This window comes from Berghia stephanieae, chromosome 4 (assembly GCF_034508935.2).
Source record: "Berghia stephanieae isolate SIO BIC M18660-M18661 chromosome 4, UCSD_Bste_1.3, whole genome shotgun sequence".
NCBI classification, from domain to species: domain Eukaryota; kingdom Metazoa; phylum Mollusca; class Gastropoda; order Nudibranchia; family Aeolidiidae; genus Berghia; species Berghia stephanieae.
This window is the reverse complement of record NC_088363.1, coordinates 33,254,860-33,274,885: the sequence shown is the minus strand read 5'-3', so window position 1 is coordinate 33,274,885 and position 20,026 is coordinate 33,254,860. Positions and strand designations below refer to the sequence as shown.

The window sequence follows — 20,026 nt, the reverse complement described above, 5'->3', positions numbered from 1 at the left end:
TTATTAGTTTTGGGATATTATTTTTTTTTCCTTTTAAATTTTTTCTGTTATATTTTGTTAGTATTTTTTTCTGTATTGGATATATTCTGTAAACGTCTGATTGTATTTCTCTTTGTGGGAGCCTGTGCTGTTTTCAAGATGAGACTTTAAGTCATCTCAAACTAAGTGCATTTATGGTATGCTCTTGGAATCTACATATCTGTGCCCTGTTCGAACTAATTCCTCTTCGTCTTACTTTTTCTTGGATGCTTTGATTGTAATTCTAGAATTTTTTGACTATCCCATTTTTTCCATTTTTACTGGCGCTGATATGACCTAAATGTGTCTTGCGCGCCTTAAAATCTTTAAAACAAACACCATTTAGCCTTTGAACTTTTAGCCTGTTTGAGTCCCTCCCATAATGGGCAGGGAGGCACTTACTGTGTCTTCTATCACCCTATATCTGTTTTCCACCTTGCTTTCTGTCTTTGTCTTAGAATGAGATCACTTGGTTTTATCCTGGCCCTGGCCGGATGTCCTTGCTGAGAGGGAAACAGTCAAATGAATAAATAGTTTTGGGAGATGATTTTTTTCCCCTTTTAAATCATCTCTCTGTTATGCACTGTATTCTGTATGATTTGAGTAAGCATTTGAGTGTGCTGCTCTTAGTAGGGAGCTGTGCTTGTGTCTGGATGATTCTTTTAGGTGATCTCAAACTAAGTACCTTGATAGTGTGCTCTTGGAATCTACATCTGTTTCCTATTTGAACAAATTCCTCTTTGTCTTTCCTTTTCTTGGATGCTTTAATTGTAATTCTAGAACTTTTTACTATCCCATTTTCTTCCTTTTTACTGGCGCTGATATGACCTTGATGTGTTGCAAGCACTGTAAAACCCTTGTAAACAAAAACAATTGTTTGAGTCCACCTGTGATGGTGCAAAGTTTTCATTCAGTTTTGGAAAGGTTCTTTACAATCCTTCTAACACGACACTGATGTAAATGAGTACCTGGATGGTAAAATAGTGTTGTCTTTGTCAGAAAAAATTAATTAATAGTCCTTGTGATGTCCATCGAGATTGGTAACATCATCAGTTATCTGGAGTAATTAAAGCAGAAAGTTCTCAGAAAAGAAACCCTCGTTAGAACAAGTCCTTAACTTCTTACACTCTAAAAATATGGCTGGACCATATCTTAGTCATGACTCCTGAGTGCCATCCTAAATTCTACTTTTTTAAAATGTATATAAGCGCAGGGGCTTGAACCTGTGACCTGTGGATCAGAACGTATTATATTGATTGTGATAATACTTTCCCATGGATCAGAAGTTTTTGTCCGTTTCCAAGGTTTTTTTCCCCCTCAGATCCTCGATCAGTGAAGGTTTTCCTGGATGTTTCCTTCATTTGTCCTTTTTCCGGGACTCTAGGCATTTTCAAATTTAATATCCAGTTGCCCGCTTCATAGCCATTGCAGTGGTGAAAATCAGTCTAACCACTCAGCTCAGACTTCATTAATTCAATTTAATTATCATCAATCATTATGGTAAATTTAAAAAACTAATATATTACATAGACACAGCTCGGCAGGATTTTCAGTAATAACTTAAAACCAACAATACATTGTCTTACGATGTTCCTAAGGAACAAAAAGTGCTTATACATTCGCACAATCAACATTCGCACTCATATGTAAAACATGCACAACACAAAATGTGTACCTCTATAAATAACTCTAACATAAATAAACACAGCCTAACAACTATATTCATACATACCCAAACAACTCCAATATATTACAATACACTTTACACTCAGCCAGTTTGATTTTGCATCTATCAAAGTTTTCATGGAGAGAGCAGTAACAATACGATTTTGTCATCTTTGTGGTACTGCTCTCTGGGTGAAAACGTTGGATTTACAGTTTATGACCAGGGGCAGCGTGGCTCAGCAGTACGGTCTTGGCTTCGTAACCAACTGGTACCAAGTTCGATACCTGCCTCGTTGTGTGGCCTTGAGCAAGTCACTTCACCCTAGCTCACTTTGTGGCGTTGCACTGCTACTGATGCCTGGGTTATTCCAGTCATCTCATGGAATAAACCCAAAGACAAATTTCCCCTTGGGGATGAATAAAGGGAATTTATTTTATTTTTATTATAAAAATAAATTGAAATCTGAAAAAAATTCCGTCCATCTATTGAAGAGTTGAGACGACGACTATGTGGCCTAGTGATATTCCGTTCACCTTTGTATCGAAAGGTCTTGGCTTCGAGTCCTGCTCAGAGTATGCCTAATTGAGTCCTTGGAAAAGGCTCTTTACTTTTATATTCTCTTCATATTCAAGTGTAAAATGAGTACCTGGACATTAGTATAGTGTTGTATCTGTCAACAAAAATTGTAATCTCGCCTAACCGGCGTCATGTCATGTCTTATATTTTAAGTGTTGCTGTTGTAAAGTGCTTTGGGCACATTACGTGGATATTGCGCTATATAAATGCTCCAGATGACTTTGAATTTGTTAAGTCATCTTGAATCTAAGATGAAGACTTATAAGAGTGTGTGACATATTGGTAATATGCATTTAGCTGAAATACTCATAACATCTGCCAGTTGACTTACTGTTCGAAAAATTACCGTATAGTTCCAGACCCATATTTTTGCTATATTATGTTGGACCATATGATATCTATTGAGAATCTGTGATATGTATATCATCAATGACCAATGAACCATTAAAGTCATGAAAAAAAAAATATTTAAAAATTATTTTCAAGGGCAAATAACTCCAGAAATTGAAGAAAAAGGTCATTAGCTTTCAAATAATTGTAATTTGTGCTAAAAGTTGTACAAGATTACCAAATTTGAGAGATTTAGCATGATTACTAAAAAAAGCAAATTTGATTTTGACACCTTTTGAGACAAAATTTAAAATATTGTAAAAAGTTTAATTCATCCATATTCTGTACTGAAAATTTGGTTTTCTTCATGTCTCATAGCTATCTTCAATTGAGCCAAGTTTGAGGAAAATCGAAAGGAATGTGGTTCCCAATTGTCGAAAATTTGGTCCACTTGACATGGAATGGCCTTTAGCCTTGGGTAATTACTTACCCAAGAATACCATCAAATTGCATTTGCACTCACATTCACACATCCACTTTTAAAGTGTCTCAATAAATAACAGATAATAAAGAAAACAATCCAAAGTATTAGTTATTTATTATGAAATTATTTTCTCATTGATTCAATCAGTTTCCTGTTGAAGGCATTGATAACAATGAGGATTTCCTCGCCCTAAAAAAAGACCGGGGTTATACCTATGAAGACACCGTCGATATTTCCAAGGACAAGTTGCCCAACTATGACGAAAAGGTAGGCAGCAGTGTGGCGGTGTGGCGTTTTGGTATGACTTTTGGGAATGATAAGAAAGAGAGAGAGAAAATTGAATGGATTGATGTTGTTGTTATGCGCCTAGAGCTTTATTGTATTGGATTGGGTGCAATATAAATAAATTTCATTATTTTAAGTTAAAGATTCATAAGAAAAGCTGGGATGAGGTCTTGTGACCTCCCATAGTGGGTGGAGAGGTCATGTTTGCTGTATCTTCTGTTCTCCTATATCTTTCCCTTGCATGTGGGATTGAGATGGCTCAGTTTTTTTCCTGGCTTTGCTTGGATTCTTAACTGTGATGAGGAAGTCAAACGTATATAATAGTTCCTTTCTTTTGAGAAATGATAATTTTTTACCTTGTAAGTCATCTCTCTTTATGTATGTATTATGATGGTTTTTAGATAAGAACATATACTTTGTAAGCATTTGAGTGTACCCTTGAGGGGCGGATCTTCTGTTTGTGCTTGGATGGGACTTTAGGGTTAGTGACAATATCGGTACGTTGATGGATTGCTTGTGGAATCTTCTGTTTCCCATTTGAATCAGTCCTCTTTGTCATACTTTTTCTTTGGTGTTTTTACTTTCAGATCTACAACTTTACCTTTATTATCTCTTTTAAATTTACTAAAAATGTTGCAAGTGTCATAAGACCCTGTAACCAAAATTAAGAAAAGCTTGAACACTGATTCAGCGTTATGGTATGAATAGTGGATTAATATAGGAGATTATTAACATCTCTTTTAAGATGCATCTTTTGTGTTTTGTACATTCAGGATTGTTGCATCGTTTATCATCTCTTTTTCTCTATATCAATTTCTTCACCCCCACTCTTTCTTTCAGATCAAAAGCTTCTTTGAGGAACATCTTCACTCAGATGAGGAGATCCGTTACATCCTAGCGGGCAGAGGCTATTTTGATGTTAGAGATAAAGAGAACCGTTGGATTCGTGTTGAGTTGGTAAAGGACGATATGCTGATATTGCCTGCTGGTATTTATCATCGATTCACTCTTGACACAACAGTGAGTACACTCTTTTTGTCATTATCACCAATGTTATGCACCTATACATCGAGTTACTCTAGGAAAGAGTTGCTCCCCTTTGTTATTAGCTAATTGTCTTTAATTACAGCTTAATTAGTTATTATTCATTAAGTCCATTGTTTAAAATATTATTTGTGTTTACAAATATCGGATTGGCATGCCTTAGAGAAGACTGCACTCTTTGTTCCTTTCTTTCCCTATTTGAGTTATATTATATTGTCCTTCTACTTACGATGTTGATGCGATATATTTGTATATATAATCTAACTTATACTCAGTGATAAATTGTTCTCTCATATTTAATCACTTAACACTTCTGGGTTGAGTTATTCCACAATATTAATCTGGTGTCCCGTCAAAAATACAACAACCTATATCTTAATCATTTTGATTTGGTCATTATTGTACACAACCTCAAATTATTCATTAGGTTCATCGTTTTTAGCATCACCTTCTTTTGTTTACGACCCTTGCTTTAATGAATGTTTCTGTTAATTCCATTTTTGTCGCAAAAAGTATTTCATGGATTTGTTTCCAATCTTTCAATTATTTTCTAATAATAACTTTCAATGTTTAAGTTTAAACAATGTCATAATCGAGAGAGCGATTAGGGGCTGCAAATAACTTGATATATCCATAAATTATTTACAAAAAGGTAATGGAAAAACTAGAAGTTGACAATACAATTATTTCAGTTGCAAAACTAACAATAAAAGAAAACAGATAAAATGGACATTTCAGTTTCCCCTTTCTCACCAAGAAGGGATTAATGAGACACTACAGACAAATGAGATAATGTGGTAGTGGCATTGTTAAGATGAATAATCAAAAACATTGATGGGCATGAAATAGTATGCTACTTTGTGAGGAAGCACAAATTAAAATAGAGCAATAGAAATTTATAAAAGGTGCGCAATTTAATTAATTAATTCAAAAGAGGGGAGGCAGGGAGGAACTGTGTAATGCAGTATAGAAAGTGAAATGAAATAAGTGTAGACTATTGTTGGAAAATAAATTCAATGGAATTAGAAATAAATGCAAAATATAAGGGATGTATGTATTAGAATAATCATCAGTGGCAGTCTCAAGCAACAGAAGCAACGTAGTACTTTTGCATGTCGTGCAATCCTCGATTGAATTGGTGGGCGACAAGTTTGTCCTCGTCGTTTTTAATAGACCGCAGATGTTGTCAACACCTGTCGCTTAATCTCTTACCCATTTCTCCCACATATGTCTTGTGGCAACGTTAACAGATTGTAGCGTAAGTTAGATTATGATCCGTACAGGTGAAGGCGTGTCGAATGTCCCAAACTTTATCCGGGAATTTGATGGAATTTTCCACGAGTAAGTGTGGGCATGTCCTTCATCTGCATGTCCACAAGCTCTTTCTTACGTTGGTTACTGGCCATATCCATTGTCAAGCGCCTCCTAACGAGTATGTCCCTCAAATTGCAGTCCCGTCTGTAGGCGATGAAAAGCGGTTTGTTGACTATATCCCTCGTTTCTACATGCTCCTGAAGAATCTGACAGTAGTTAGTTTTTAAATTTTTGATGACTTCCTTGTTGTATGGATGATTTGTGATGACCAGGATAGGTCTGTCTGTTTTGCTGTTACTGTTGTCAACTAGTTTCAGGGCGGCCTCCCTTGAGATGTTTTGGATTTTGTATGTATTTAGGATAATGGCGGTTGCGGAATAAGTCAAGCATTTTATCCTTCTCTACCGTGAAGTCCTCATCACCCTGGCAGATTCATCTAAGTCTGAGTAGCTGCTGTGAAACTGCAATTGGATCTTTGCATTTGGGGGGGGGGGGGGGGGGGGGGGGGGGGTGGATTTTTTCAAAATCATTCTCATTTTGGCTCTCCATTGTACCCATTTTCATGGGTTGAGGTTTGCAGCACTGCGCTGTTATTGCTCTCTTTATATTAAAAAAAAAACAACTCATTATGTATGACGTCAGTATGGGCTTAATTTAATCCCCCGCTTTTATAAGATTAGTTATAATAATGTTGTTCATTATATCAAAATCCTGAACCATCCTTTCCTTTAACCTAAATGTATCCAAATTTTCCTATATTTTACATTTGCAGAACTATATCAGAGCCAGGCGTTTGTTCTGTGGAGTGCCTGTGTGGACCCCAATCAACAGACCAGCAGACGAGCACCCTGCACGAGTCAGTTACCTGAAGGCCCTGGCACAGTCAGCCTAAGATCACCACAAGCCAAAACTGAACTTCAAAATCCCAAAAGTTTCAAATTTATTTTACTCCCTTTTAGACCACATTCAATGTCAAAACTGTCTCTCTCACAAATAACATCAAATTTCTCACAATTTTTTTAAGGACAGAATTTATTTAGAATAATTATCTAAAGAATATGACTTTTTAAAAAATTGAAAATTTGCAAAATATCCTTTCTTTCAGCATTGAGTTAAGTTCAACTTTCATTTCATAAGGTGGATAGCTTTACAGTTTGAATGAAGATGTTTTCTTGAAATTTGGATTGTTTATCTTTTTCTCCTATAGGCAGTTTCCAAAATTGAACAACAATTTTCACAGAGAAACTTAGCTGGGAATAGTGAATATTGTAACTTTTCATGGTTGGTTTGGATTTGGGTGGGAGATGTCTTACATAATGTTATGTTATTTTGTTGCCATGGAAAATATATTCCCACACCTTTTAATCCCAGAATTAAGGAGAAAAATTATTTTTCGGCTCAAGCTGTGATCGCTGTTATTATTTTTAAAGATGGAATATACTCTATAACAATCAGTTGTATCAGTTATGGAATCTTTACCCGAATGGCCATAATATGTATATTTCAAATTAGATTTTCTTGTTTTGATAAAATTATGAGGCGGCATCAACAGCTTTTTTTTTTATAATGATCGTTATTTTGTAATATTTCTATGTAATTGTGATAAGTTTTGACCTTACGTTGTGATGGATTTTTTAAGGTGACACTAATAAAAGTTCCTATATTCTCAACAACAACATAAAAAAGGAAATACTTAAGTACATAATCTGTGAAAGATTGTTGGTGCTATCCAGAATATCATGCATCAGAATTTCTTTAATCAGCAAAAATACCTTTTTGAAAAATTGTAGCCTTTGAATTTTTTCCTTAAAATGTCAATCGGTTAAAATGACCATCAACTTGCCAAAAGCTTTCAACAAATCGGAGACTTCATGAAGTGTCAGGGTTTGTTTCCAGATAATTATTGATCATTTTTAGATTAGAGGTAAAAGTTCTCAGTTAAAGATGAAAGAAAGTCACTGGCTGGATAGGGAAGAACGAAGTGACTTATTTAAAATGAGTTTAAATAACATTCTTGACATTTTTACTGATAAAATTAAATAGAATATTCCGATTATTGTGAGGACGATTACTATGCAGATTCTTTCATAAATTATCCTTTAGCTTAGGTTTTTCATGCCCACACATCTGGCTGCAATTGTTGGAAATGCTCTTTAGACTCATTCACCAGCAGACCTGTTACCTTGCACGCTTGACTTTTTTTTCCTATATATTCATTCCAAAGTTGTGATTGCAGTCGTACCACTTATACAGATTTAATCAGTATACACAGATTTTGTTCAAACTAAAATTTGCCAAATTCAATTTTTTTTTTCACCAGATCTGCAGAGCTGCCTACTTAAAATTTCAAGTATTCGTAGTTTCTACAAATATTTTAAAATTTTGATGTTGTCGGAGCATGTCTATTTGGGACTTATTACTGGAAATTGATGTTAAATCAAAATTCAGGGGGCTTTTTAATGTCATCTGTTCCTCTGGTGTAGGGATATTGTGATTCAAGCGTAATGGCTCATGCTGGGGCCCTCTTTTTCAATTATTAATTATCACTGATTGCCTCCCTTACAATAAGAAGTAAAACGGATGACATTTTCACAAGGTAAAATTGGAATTCTTTCTACATCATTGTTGGCAACTTTTAATGTAGGTTTTGATGCTCTGGATTTTTGAGAATTTGAGTTTAATTATCACAAAGAAAAAAAGGTCCTTTTCCTGAATTACTTTTCGTTAATTAATTGTCTTTTATTATTATTTTATTTTTATTTTTTTGTAATGGTTTCACCTCTTATTTATTTAATGTTTCCATTGTAATGTATGCTACTTTGGGGAGAAGTACCAACACATTAAGGCCTTGTATTTATTACACGTTTTTCATGTTATCACAACTCTGCCGTACAGTTACCAAAACACAAGATTTCACAAAATAAACGTACAGAGAACAATTCTCTCATCTGTTCAGGTTTTCAGTTAAGTAATATCAATTCAATCATATGTGTCAGTATAATCAGTCGGAAGGTAAAAATTTTGGATTTGCAATTTTTTACATTTTCTGAAAGAATATGCTCCCCAGAGCCATTTAATCTTTATTTGAAGTAAATCGGGTGATTTTTAATGAAGTTATGGTCAGATGTATGGGGAAAATATCCAGCAACTTTTCTCAAACTTCATACTTTTTCAACTTCACTAGCTGTAAAAAATATTTAGAAGTGAATTTAAGCTTTGATATTTTCCAAAGATGTACAGACAGGGTTGATTTAATTATTTATGACAACTCATTTTTGATAAAAATTGACTTTCCAACTAAACTTGGCAATATCTCGGTCCAAACCTTTTCACAATCCGACTGATTATGTCATTGACAGTAACATATTATTTGTTATTGGTTGAATAAGGGTTTTCAGCCCACCTGGGATGTTCTGTGGTAAGTATTTTGTTCTTTTTGATGCTGTTACATTCATTTTGTTCCAATACTTTTTACCTCCTCAATATGAAAAATGTATTTTATGTAGTGTACAACAGAGGTGAATGTTATTCTTTGGGAAATCGGAATTATGTCTCTGATATCAATACGCAGATAGCTTTAATTGAATGAATAAAGATGTTTCTATCATTTTTATATATCACAGCCTTTATTTTTTTTTTTTTTTTTTTTTTTTGGCATTTATTGATTTTTTTATTATTTTTTGTTTTGTTTACTTTTTGTACATTTTCCAGTCTGACAACCTTTGACCTTTATTTTGGACAGTGCGGCATGGATATTGCAAATTGCAGTCCTGCTCTATTATGAAGAATTCATAGGATGACGAAATTTTTGTTCCAATTTCAGAAATTCATAAGCATTTTAAATTGTTAATCTTTAAAGTTGACTGTTCCGACTACAACTTTTATCTCCTACAAATTACGAATTTTTACAATTTTAAGCAGGCTTGTCTTATATTATATTGGCAAGATTTCGTTTCAAACAGGCCCCTTTGTCTACATATGTTTCCTATTTGAACAAATTCCTCTTTGTCTTTCCTTTTCTTGGATGCTTTAATTGTAATTCTAGAACTTTTTACTATCCCATTTTCTTCCTTTTTACTGGCGCTGATATGACCTTATGTGTTGCAAGCACTGTAAAACCCTTGTAAACAAAAACAATTGTTTGAGTCCACCTGTGATGGTGCAAAGTTTTCATTCAGTTTTGGAAAGGTTCTTTACAATCCTTCTAACACGAAACTGATGTAAATGAGTACCTGGATGGTAAAATAGTGTTGTCTTTGTCAGAAAAAATTAATTAATAGTCCATGTGATGTCCATCGAGATTGGTAACATCATCAGTTATCTGGAGTAATTAAAGCAGAAAGTTCTCAGAAAAGAAACCCTCGTTAGAACAAATCCTTAACTTCTTACACTCTAAAAATATGGCTGGACCATATCTTAGTCATGACTCCTGAGTGCCATCCCAAATTCTACTTTTTTTTAATGTATATAAGCGCAGGGGCTTGAACCTGTGACCTGTGGATCAGAACGTATTATATTGATTGTGATAATACTTTCCCATGGATCAGAAGTTTTTGTCCGTTTCCAAGGTTTTTTTCCCCTTCAGATCCTCGGATCAGTGAAGGTTTTCCTGGATGTTTCCTTCATTTGTCCTTTTTCCGGGACTCTAGGCATTTTCAAATTTAATGATCCAGTTGCCCATTCACACATTCGCACAATCAACATTCGCACTCACATGTAAAACATGCACAACACAAAATGTGTACCTCTATAAATAACTCTAACTAAATAAACACAGCCTAACAACTATATTCATACATACCCAAACAACTCCAATATATTACAATACACTTTACACTCAGCCAGTTTGATTTTGCATCTATCAAAGTTTTCATGGAGAGAGCAGTAACAATACGATTTTGTCATCTTTGTGGAACTGCTCTCTCGGTGAAAACGTTGGATTTACAGTTTATGACCAGGGGCAGCGTGGCTCAGCAGTACGGTCTTGGCTCCGTAACCAACTGGTACCAAGTTCGATACCTGCCTCGTTGTGTGGCCTTGAGCAAGTCACTTCACCCTAGCTCACTTTGTGGCGTTGCACTGCTACTGATGCCTGGGTTATTCCAGTCATCTCATGGAATAAACCCAAAGACAACTTTCCCCTTGGGGATGAATAAAGGGAATTTATTTTATTTTTATTATAAAAATAAATTGAAATCTGAAAAAAATTCCGTCCATCTGTTGAAGAGTTGAGACGACGACTATGTAGCCTAGTGATATTCCGTTCACCTTTGTATCGAAAGGTCTTGGCTTCGAGTCCTGCTCAGAGTATGCCTAATTGAGTCCTTGGAAAAGGCTCTTTACTTTTATATTCTCTTCATATTCAAGTGTAAAATGAGTACCTGGACATTAGTATAGTGTTGTATCTGTCAACAAAAATTGTAATCTCGCCTAACCTCGTCATGTCTTATATTTTAAGTGTTGCTGTTGTAAAGTGCTTTGGGCACATTACGTGGATATTGCGCTATATAAATGCTCCAGATGACTCTGAATTTGTTAAGTCATCTTGAATCTAAGATGAAGACTTATAAGAGTGTGTGACATGTTGGTAATATGCATTTAGCTAAAATACTCATAACATCTGCCAGCTGACTTACTGTTCGAAAAATTACCGTATAGTTCCAGACCCATATTTTTGCTATATTATGTTGGACCATATGTTATCTATTGAGAATCTGTGATATATGTATATCGTCAATGACCAATGAACCATTAAAGTCATGAAAAAAAAAATATTTAAAAATTATTTTCAAGGGCAAATAACTCCAGAAATTGAAGAAAAAAGTCATTAGCTTTCAAATAATTGTAATTTGTGCTAAAAGTTGTACAAGATTACCAAATTTGAGAGATTTAACATGATTACTAAAAAAAGCAAATTTGATTTTGACACCTTTTGAGACAAAATTGTAAAATATTGTAAAAAGTTTAATTCATCCATATTCTGTACTGAAAATTTGGTTTTCTTCATGTCTCATAGCTATCTTCAATTGAGCCAAGTTTGAGGAAAATCGAAAGGAATGTGGTTCCCAATTGTCGAAAATTTGGTCCACTTGACATGGAATGGCCTTTAGCCTTGGGTAATTACTTACCCAAGAATACCATCAAATTACATTTGCACTCACATTCACACATCCACTTTTAAAGTGTCTCAATAAATAACAGATAATAAAGAAAACAATCCAAAGTATTAAGTTATTTATTATGAAATTATTTTCTCATTGATTCAATCAGTTTCCTGTTGAAGGCATTGATAACAATGAGGATTTCCTCGCCCTAAAAAAAGACCAGGGTTATACCTATGAAGACACCGTCGATATTTCCAAGGACAAGTTGCCCAACTATGACGAAAAGGTAGGCAGCAGTGTGGCGGTGTGGCGTTTTGGTATGACTTTTGGGAATGATAAGAAAGAGAGAGAGAAAATTGAATGGATTGATGTTGTTGTTATGCGCCTAGAGCTTTATTGTATTGGATTGGGCGCAATATAAATAAATTTCATTATTTTAAGTTAAAGATTCATAAGAAAAGCTGGGATGAGGTCTTGTGACCTCCATAGTGGGTGGAGAGGTCATGTTTGCTGTATCTTCTGTTCTCCTATATCTTTCCCTTTGCATGTGGGATTGAGATGGCTCATTTTTTTTCCTGGCTTTGCTTGGATTCTTAACTGTGATGAGGAAGTCAAACGTATATAATAGTTCCTTTCTTTTGAGAAATGATAATTTTTTACCTTGTAAGTCATCTCTCTTTATGTATGTATTATGATGGTTTTTAGATAAGAACATATACTTTGTAAGCATTTGAGTGTACCCTTGAGGGGCGGATCTTCTGTTTGTGCTTGGATGGGACTTTAGGGTTAGTGACAATATCGGTACGTTGATGGATTGCTTGTGGAATCTTCTGTTTCCCATTTGAATCAGTCCTCTTTGTCATACTTTTTCTTTGGTGTTTTTACTTTCAGATCTACAACTTTACCTTTATTATCTCTTTTAAATTTACTAAAAATGTTGCAAGTGTCATAAGACCCCTGTAACCAAAATTAAGAAAAGCTTGAACACTGATTCAGCGTTATGGTATGAATAGTGGATTAATATAGGAGATTATTAACATCTCTTTTAAGATGCATCTTTTGTGTTTTGTACATTCAGGATTGTTGCATCGTTTATCATCTCTTTTTCTCTATATCAATTTCTTCACCCCCACTCTTTCTTTCAGATCAAAAGCTTCTTTGAGGAACATCTTCACTCAGATGAGGAGATCCGTTACATCCTAGCGGGCAGAGGCTATTTTGATGTTAGAGATAAAGAGAACCGTTGGATTCGTGTTGAGTTGGTAAAGGACGATATGCTGATATTGCCTGTGGTATTTATCATCGATTCACTCTTGACACAACAGTGAGTACACTCTTTTTGTCATTATCACCAATGTTATGCACCTATACATCGAGTTACTCTAGGAAAGAGTTGCTCCCCTTTGTTATTAGCTAATTGTCTTTAATTACAGCTTAATTAGTTATTATTCATTAAGTCCATTGTTTAAAATATTATTTGTGTTTACAAATATCGGATTGGCATGCCTTAGAGAAGACTGCACTCTTTGTTCCTTTCTTTCCCTATTTGAGTTATATTATATTGTCCTTCTACTTACGATGTTGATGCGATATATTTGTATATATAATCTAACTTATACTCAGTGATAAATTGTTCTCTCATATTTAATCACTTAACACTTCTGGGTTGAGTTATTCCACAATATTAATCTGGTGTCCCGTCAAAAATACAACAACCTATATCTTAATCATTTTGATTTGGTCATTATTGTACACAACCTCAAATTATTCATTAGGTTCATCGTTTTTAGCATCACCTTCTTTTGTTTACGACCCTTGCTTTAATGAATGTTTCTGTTAATTCCATTTTTGTCGCAAAAAGTATTTCATGGATTTGTTTCCAATCTTTCAATTATTTTCTAAAAATAACTTTCAATATTTAAGTTTAAACAATGTCATAATCGAGGAGAGCGATTAGGGGCTGCAAATAACTTGATATATCCATAAATTATTTACAAAAAGGTAATGGAAAAACTAGAAGTTGACAATACAATTATTTCAGTTGCAAAACTAACAATAAAAGAAAACAGATAAAATGGACATTTCAGTTTCCCCTTTCTCACCAAGAAGGGATTAATGAGACACTACAGACAAATGAGATAATGTGGTAGTGGCATTGTTAAGATGAATAATCAAAAACATTGATGGGCATGAAATAGTATGCTACTTTGTGAGGAAGCACAAATTAAAATAGAGCAATAGAAATTTATAAAAGGTGCGCAATTTAATTAATTAATTCAAAAGAGGGGAGGCAGGGAGGAACTGTGTAATACAGTATAGAAAGTGAAATGAAATAAAGTGTAGACTATTGTTGGAAAATAAATACAATGGAATTAGAAATAAATGCAAAATATAAGGGATGTATGTATTAGAATAATCATCAGTGGCAGTCTCAAGCAACAGAAGCAACGTAGTACTTTTGCATGTCGTGCAATCCTCGATTGAATTGGTGGGCGACAAGTTTGTCCTCGTCGTTTTTAATAGACCGCAGATGTTGTCAACACCTGTCGCTTAATCTCTTACCCATTTCTCCCACATATGTCTTGTGGCAACGTTAACAGATTGTAGCGTAAGTTAGATTATGATCCGTACAGGTGAAGGCGTGTCGAATGTCCCAAACTTTATCCGGGAATTTGATGGAATTTTCCACGAGTAAGTGTGGGCATGTCCTTCATCTGCATGTCCACAAGCTCTTTCTTACGTTGGTTACTGGCCATATCCATTGTCAAGCGCCTCCTAACGAGTATGTCCCTCAAATTGCAGTCCGTCTGTAGGCGATGAAAAGCGGTTTGTTGACTATATCCTCGTTTCTACATGCTCCTGAAGAATCTGACAGTAGTTAGTTTTTAAATTTTTGATGACTTCCTTGTTGTATGGATGATTTGTGATGACCAGGATAGGTCTGTCTGTTTTGCTGTTACTGTTGTCAACTAGTTTCAGGGCGGCCTCCCTTGAGATGTTTTGGATTTTGTATGTATTTAGGATAATGGCGGTTGCGGAATAAGTCAAGCATTTTATCCTTCTCTACCGTGAAGTCCTCATCACCCTGGCAGATTCATCTAAGTCTGAGTAGCTGCTGTGAAACTGCAATTGGATCTTTGCATTTGGGGGGGGGGGGGGGGGGGGGTGGGATTTTTTCAAAATCATTCTCATTTTGGCTCTCCATTGTACCCATTTTCATGGGTTGAGGTTTGCAGCACTGCGCTGTTATTGCTCTCTTTATATTAAAAAAAAACCAACTCATTATGTATGACGTCAGTATGGGCTTAATTTAATCCCCGCTTTTATAAGATTAGTTATAATAATGTTGTTCATTATATCAAAATCCTGAACCATCCTTTCCTTTAACCTAAATGTATCCAAATTTTCCTATATTTTACATTTGCAGAACTATATCAGAGCCAGGCGTTTGTTCTGTGGAGTGCCTGTGTGGACCCCAATCAACAGACCAGCAGACGAGCACCCTGCACGAGTCAGTTACCTGAAGGCCCTGGCACAGTCAGCCTAAGATCACCACAAGCCAAAACTGAACTTCAAAATCCCAAAAGTTTCAAATTTATTTTACTCCCTTTTAGACCACATTCAATGTCAAAACTGTCTCTCTCACAAATAACATCAAATTTCTCACAATTTTTTTAAGGACAGAATTTATTTAGAATAATTATCTAAAGAATATGACTTTTTAAAAAATTGAAAATTTGCAAAATATCCTTTCTTTCAGCATTGAGTTAAGTTCAACTTTCATTTCATAAGGTGGATAGCTTTACAGTTTGAATGAAGATGTTTTCTTGAAATTTGGATTGTTTATCTTTTTCTCCTATAGGCAGTTTCCAAAATTGAACAACAATTTTCACAGAGAAACTTAGCTGGGAATAGTGAATATTGTAACTTTTCATGGTTGGTTTGGATTTGGGTGGGAGATGTCTTACATAATGTTATGTTATTTTGTTGCCATGGAAAATATATTCCCACACCTTTTAATCCCAGAATTAAGGAGAAAAATTATTTTTCGGCTCAAGCTGTGATCGCTGTTATTATTTTTAAAGATGGAATATACTCTATAACAATCAGTTGTATCAGTTATGGAATCTTTACCCGAATGGCCATAATATGTATATTTCAAATTAGATTTTCTTGTTTTGATAAAATTATGAGGCGGCATCAACAGCTTTTTTTTTTATAATGATCGTTATTTTGTAATATTTCTATGTAATTGTGATAAGTTTTGACCTTACGTTGTGATGGATTTTTTAAGGTGACACTAATAAAAGTTCCTATATTCTCAACAACAACATAAAAAAGGAAATACTTAAGTACATAATCTGTGAAAGATTGTTGGTGCTATCCAGAATATCATGCATCAGAATTTCTTTAATCAGCAAAAATACCTTTTTGAAAAATTGTAGCCTTTGAATTTTTTCCTTAAAATGTCAATCGGTTAAAATGACCATCAACTTGCCAAAAGCTTTCAACAAATCGGAGACTTCATGAAGTGTCAGGGTTTGTTTCCAGATAATTATTGATCATTTTTAGATTAGAGGTAAAAGTTCTCAGTTAAAGATGAAAGAAAGTCACTGGCTGGATAGGGAAGAACGAAGTGACTTATTTAAAATGAGTTTAAATAACATTCTTGACATTTTTACTGATAAAATTAAATAGAATATTCCGATTATTGTGAGGACGATTACTATGCAGATTCTTTCATAAATTATCCTTTAGCTTAGGTTTTTCATGCCCACACATCTGGCTGCAATTGTTGGAAATGCTCTTTAGACTCATTCACCAGCAGACCTGTTACCTTGCACGCTTGACTTTTTTTTCCTATATATTCATTCCAAAGTTGTGATTGCAGTCGTACCACTTATACAGATTTAATCAGTATACACAGATTTTGTTCAAACTAAAATTTGCCAAATTCAATTTTTTTTTTCACCAGATCTGCAGAGCTGCCTACTTAAAATTTCAAGTATTCGTAGTTTCTACAAATATTTTAAAATTTTGATGTTGTCGGAGCATGTCTATTTGGGACTTATTACTGGAAATTGATGTTAAATCAAAATTCAGGGGGCTTTTTAATGTCATCTGTTCCTCTGGTGTAGGGATATTGTGATTCAAGCGTAATGGCTCATGCAAGGCCCTCTTTTTCAATTATTAATTATCACTGATTGCCTCCCTTACAATAAGAAGTAAAACGGATGACATTTTCACAAGGTAAAATTGGAATTCTTTCTACATCATTGTTGGCAACTTTTAATGTAGGTTTTGATGCTCTGGATTTTTGAGAATTTGAGTTTAATTATCACAAAGAAAAAAAAAGGTGCTTTTCCTGAATTACTTTTCGTTAATTAATTGTCTTTTATTATTATTTTATTTTTATTTTTTTGTAATGGTTTCACCTCTTATTTATTTAATGTTTCCATTGTAATGTATGCTACTTTGGGGAGAAGTACCAACACATTAAGGCCTTGTATTTATTACACGTTTTTCATGTTATCACAACTCTGCCGTACAGTTACCAAAACACAAGATTTCACAAAATAAACGTACAGAGAACAATTCTCTCATCTGTTCAGGTTTTCAGTGAAGTAATATCAATTCAATCATATGTGTCAGTATAATCAGTCGGAAGGTAAAAATTTTGGATTTGCAATTTTTTACATTTTCTGAAAGAATATGCTCCCCAGAGCCATTTAATCTTTATTTGAAGTAAATCGGGTGATTTTTAATGAAGTTATGGTCAGATGTATGGGGAAAATATCCAGCAACTTTTCTCAAACTTCATACTTTTTCAACTTCACTAGCTGTAAAAATATTTAGAAGTGAATTTAAGCTTTGATATTTTCCAAAGATGTACAGACAGGGTTGATTTAATTATTTATGACAACTCATTTTTTGATAAAAATTGACTTTCCAACTAAACTTGGCAATATCTCGGTCCAAACCTTTTCACAATCCGACTGATTATGTCATTGACAGTAACATATTATTTGTTATTGGTTGAATAAGGGTTTTCAGCCCACCTGGGATGTTCTGTGGTAAGTATTTTGTTCTTTTTGATGCTGTTACATTCATTTTGTTCCAATACTTTTTACCTCCTCAATATGAAAAATGTATTTTATGTAGTGTACAACAGAGGTGAATGTTATTCTTTGGGAAATCGGAATTATGTCTCTGATATCAATACGCAGATAGCTTTAATTGAATGAATAAAGATGTTTCTATCATTTTTATATATCACAGCCTTTATTTTTTTTTTATTTTATTTTTTTGGCATTTATTGATTTTTTTATTATTTTTTGTTTTGTTTACTTTTTGTACATTTTCCAGTCTGACAACCTTTGACCTTTATTTTGGACAGTGCGGCATGGATATTGCAAATTGCAGTCCTGCTCTATTATGAAGAATTCATAGGATGACGAAATTTTTGTTCCAATTTCAGAAATTCATAAGCATTTTAAATTGTTAATCTTTAAAGTTGACTGTTCCGACTACAACTTTTATCTCCTACAAATTACGAATTTTTACAATTTTAAGCAGGCTTGTCTTATATTATATTGGCAAGATTTCGTTTCAAACAGGCCCCTTTGTCTTACTTTTTCTCGAGTGCTTTTAATTGTAAATCAACTGACCTCCCATAGCGGGCAGGGAGGTACATACCCTGTCTCTATCCCCTTATTTTTTCCTGACTCTGAGAGGGAAACCGATGCATAGTTATTGTTTTGGGAGATGATATTTTTTTTCCTTGTAAATCATCTGTCGTGTATTAATTATATTTGTTATTTTGATTGTATAATGTAAGCATTTGAGTGTGTTCCTCTTTATTGGATTTTATGCTTGTGTCCGGATGAGACTTATAGGTGATCTCAAACTAAGTACATTGGTGGTATGCTCTTGGAATCTACATCTGATCCCTATTTGTTCTCAGTTCCCCTTTGTCTTACTTTTTCTTGGGTGCTTTAATTGTAATTCTAGAACTTTTGACTATCCCATTTTCTTCCTTTTTACTGGCGCTGATATAATCTAAATGTGTTGCAAGCGCCGTAAAACCCTTAAAATCAAACAAACAAAATCATGCCTTGGTATGACCCATGAGTGGGCCAGGGACAGAACCAACTATCAAACGCACTCCTTCAACCGACTTTGACATTTATAGCTAAATATATGTGACTCGGCAATTCAGAACGGTACAATGAAGTGGTGGTTTAAATGCTAAAAATTTAATTTTGATCAAATACTTGACTTGGGGAATATTATTTCTTTACTGACAAAAAAAAAAAAACACAATTTCCTCTTCTTTTTTTTTTTTTCTTTTTCTTTCTTTTTTTTTTTTTTCATTTGTTTATTTGTTGTTTTTTTTTTTTTGTGTGTGCGTTTTATTTTTGTCTTTTATACTTCAAAATTTCCTTTTGGCCTATCTGGTTTAACTTCGACATAATACAGTTTTGAGGCGATGGTTCACATATGAGTGGAATAATATTACACTAATCTTTTCGTTACAGGGAGATAACCCATATAATTCAATCTGAACAGTAATCAAAACATTGCTTACTCCCCTTATGTTAAATTAACCACCGCTTTCTGGCACTTCATTTGTCGTGTCTCTTTTCGTCACTACTAGAAGAGCCTGCTCCAGCCATTTTTAAGTGGTCTTAAATCAGCACACATTATATGTTGCTCTCTCAAGATATATCTATTTCTATTTCTATTCTTTCCGTAAAAATGCTAAATCCTGCTCCATCACTTGTCTTTGTGTTTTAAATTACGCAGCGGCACCATAAGAGGGTGCTATGTAATACCGGAAACGACGGTTATAGGAAGTGGGCAGCAGTGGGGAATGAACCATGGACTCGGGGGAAGTGTTCACCAGCGGGGAGTGAACCTGGGACTATGGAAGAGGATATCAAAGGGAAATGAACCTGGGACTGTGAGAGACCGGTACCAGTAGTGATTGAAGCCAGACATGGGAGGTGAGCACCGGAGGAGAATGATCCTAAAACTATAGGTCAGCACCAATGGGGAATGAACCTGGGACGAGAGGTAGCTCCCAGTGACTGGGTGGGGATCCTGACCTCCCATAGCGGGCAGGGAGGTACATACTGTGTCTTCTATCGCCTTATATCTGTTATCCAACAAGCTTTCTGTCTTTGTCTTGGAATGGGATTACTT

The 20,026-nt window shown here is 34.6% G+C and overlaps 1 protein-coding gene and 1 pseudogene across 2 annotated transcripts; both read left to right on the top strand.

Annotated features, from left to right (window-relative positions):
* Positions 1 to 3,215: 3,215 nt before the first annotated feature.
* On the top strand, positions 3,216 to 9,332 carry LOC144971749 (acireductone dioxygenase-like; the record flags this gene model as incomplete). Its single annotated transcript, XM_078912823.1, has 3 exons — positions 3,216 to 3,341; positions 4,200 to 4,379; positions 6,490 to 9,332. Coding segments are annotated over 3 exons (426 nt in total), but the record flags the coding sequence as incomplete, so codon positions are not given.
* Positions 9,333 to 11,981: 2,649 nt separating this feature from the next.
* Positions 11,982 to 18,092, top strand: LOC144970446 (acireductone dioxygenase pseudogene; annotated as a pseudogene). Its single transcript, XR_013644959.1, has 3 exons — positions 11,982 to 12,107; positions 12,967 to 13,145; positions 15,249 to 18,092. The product of XR_013644959.1 is annotated as an acireductone dioxygenase pseudogene (transcript).
* Positions 18,093 to 20,026: the final 1,934 nt, after the last annotated feature.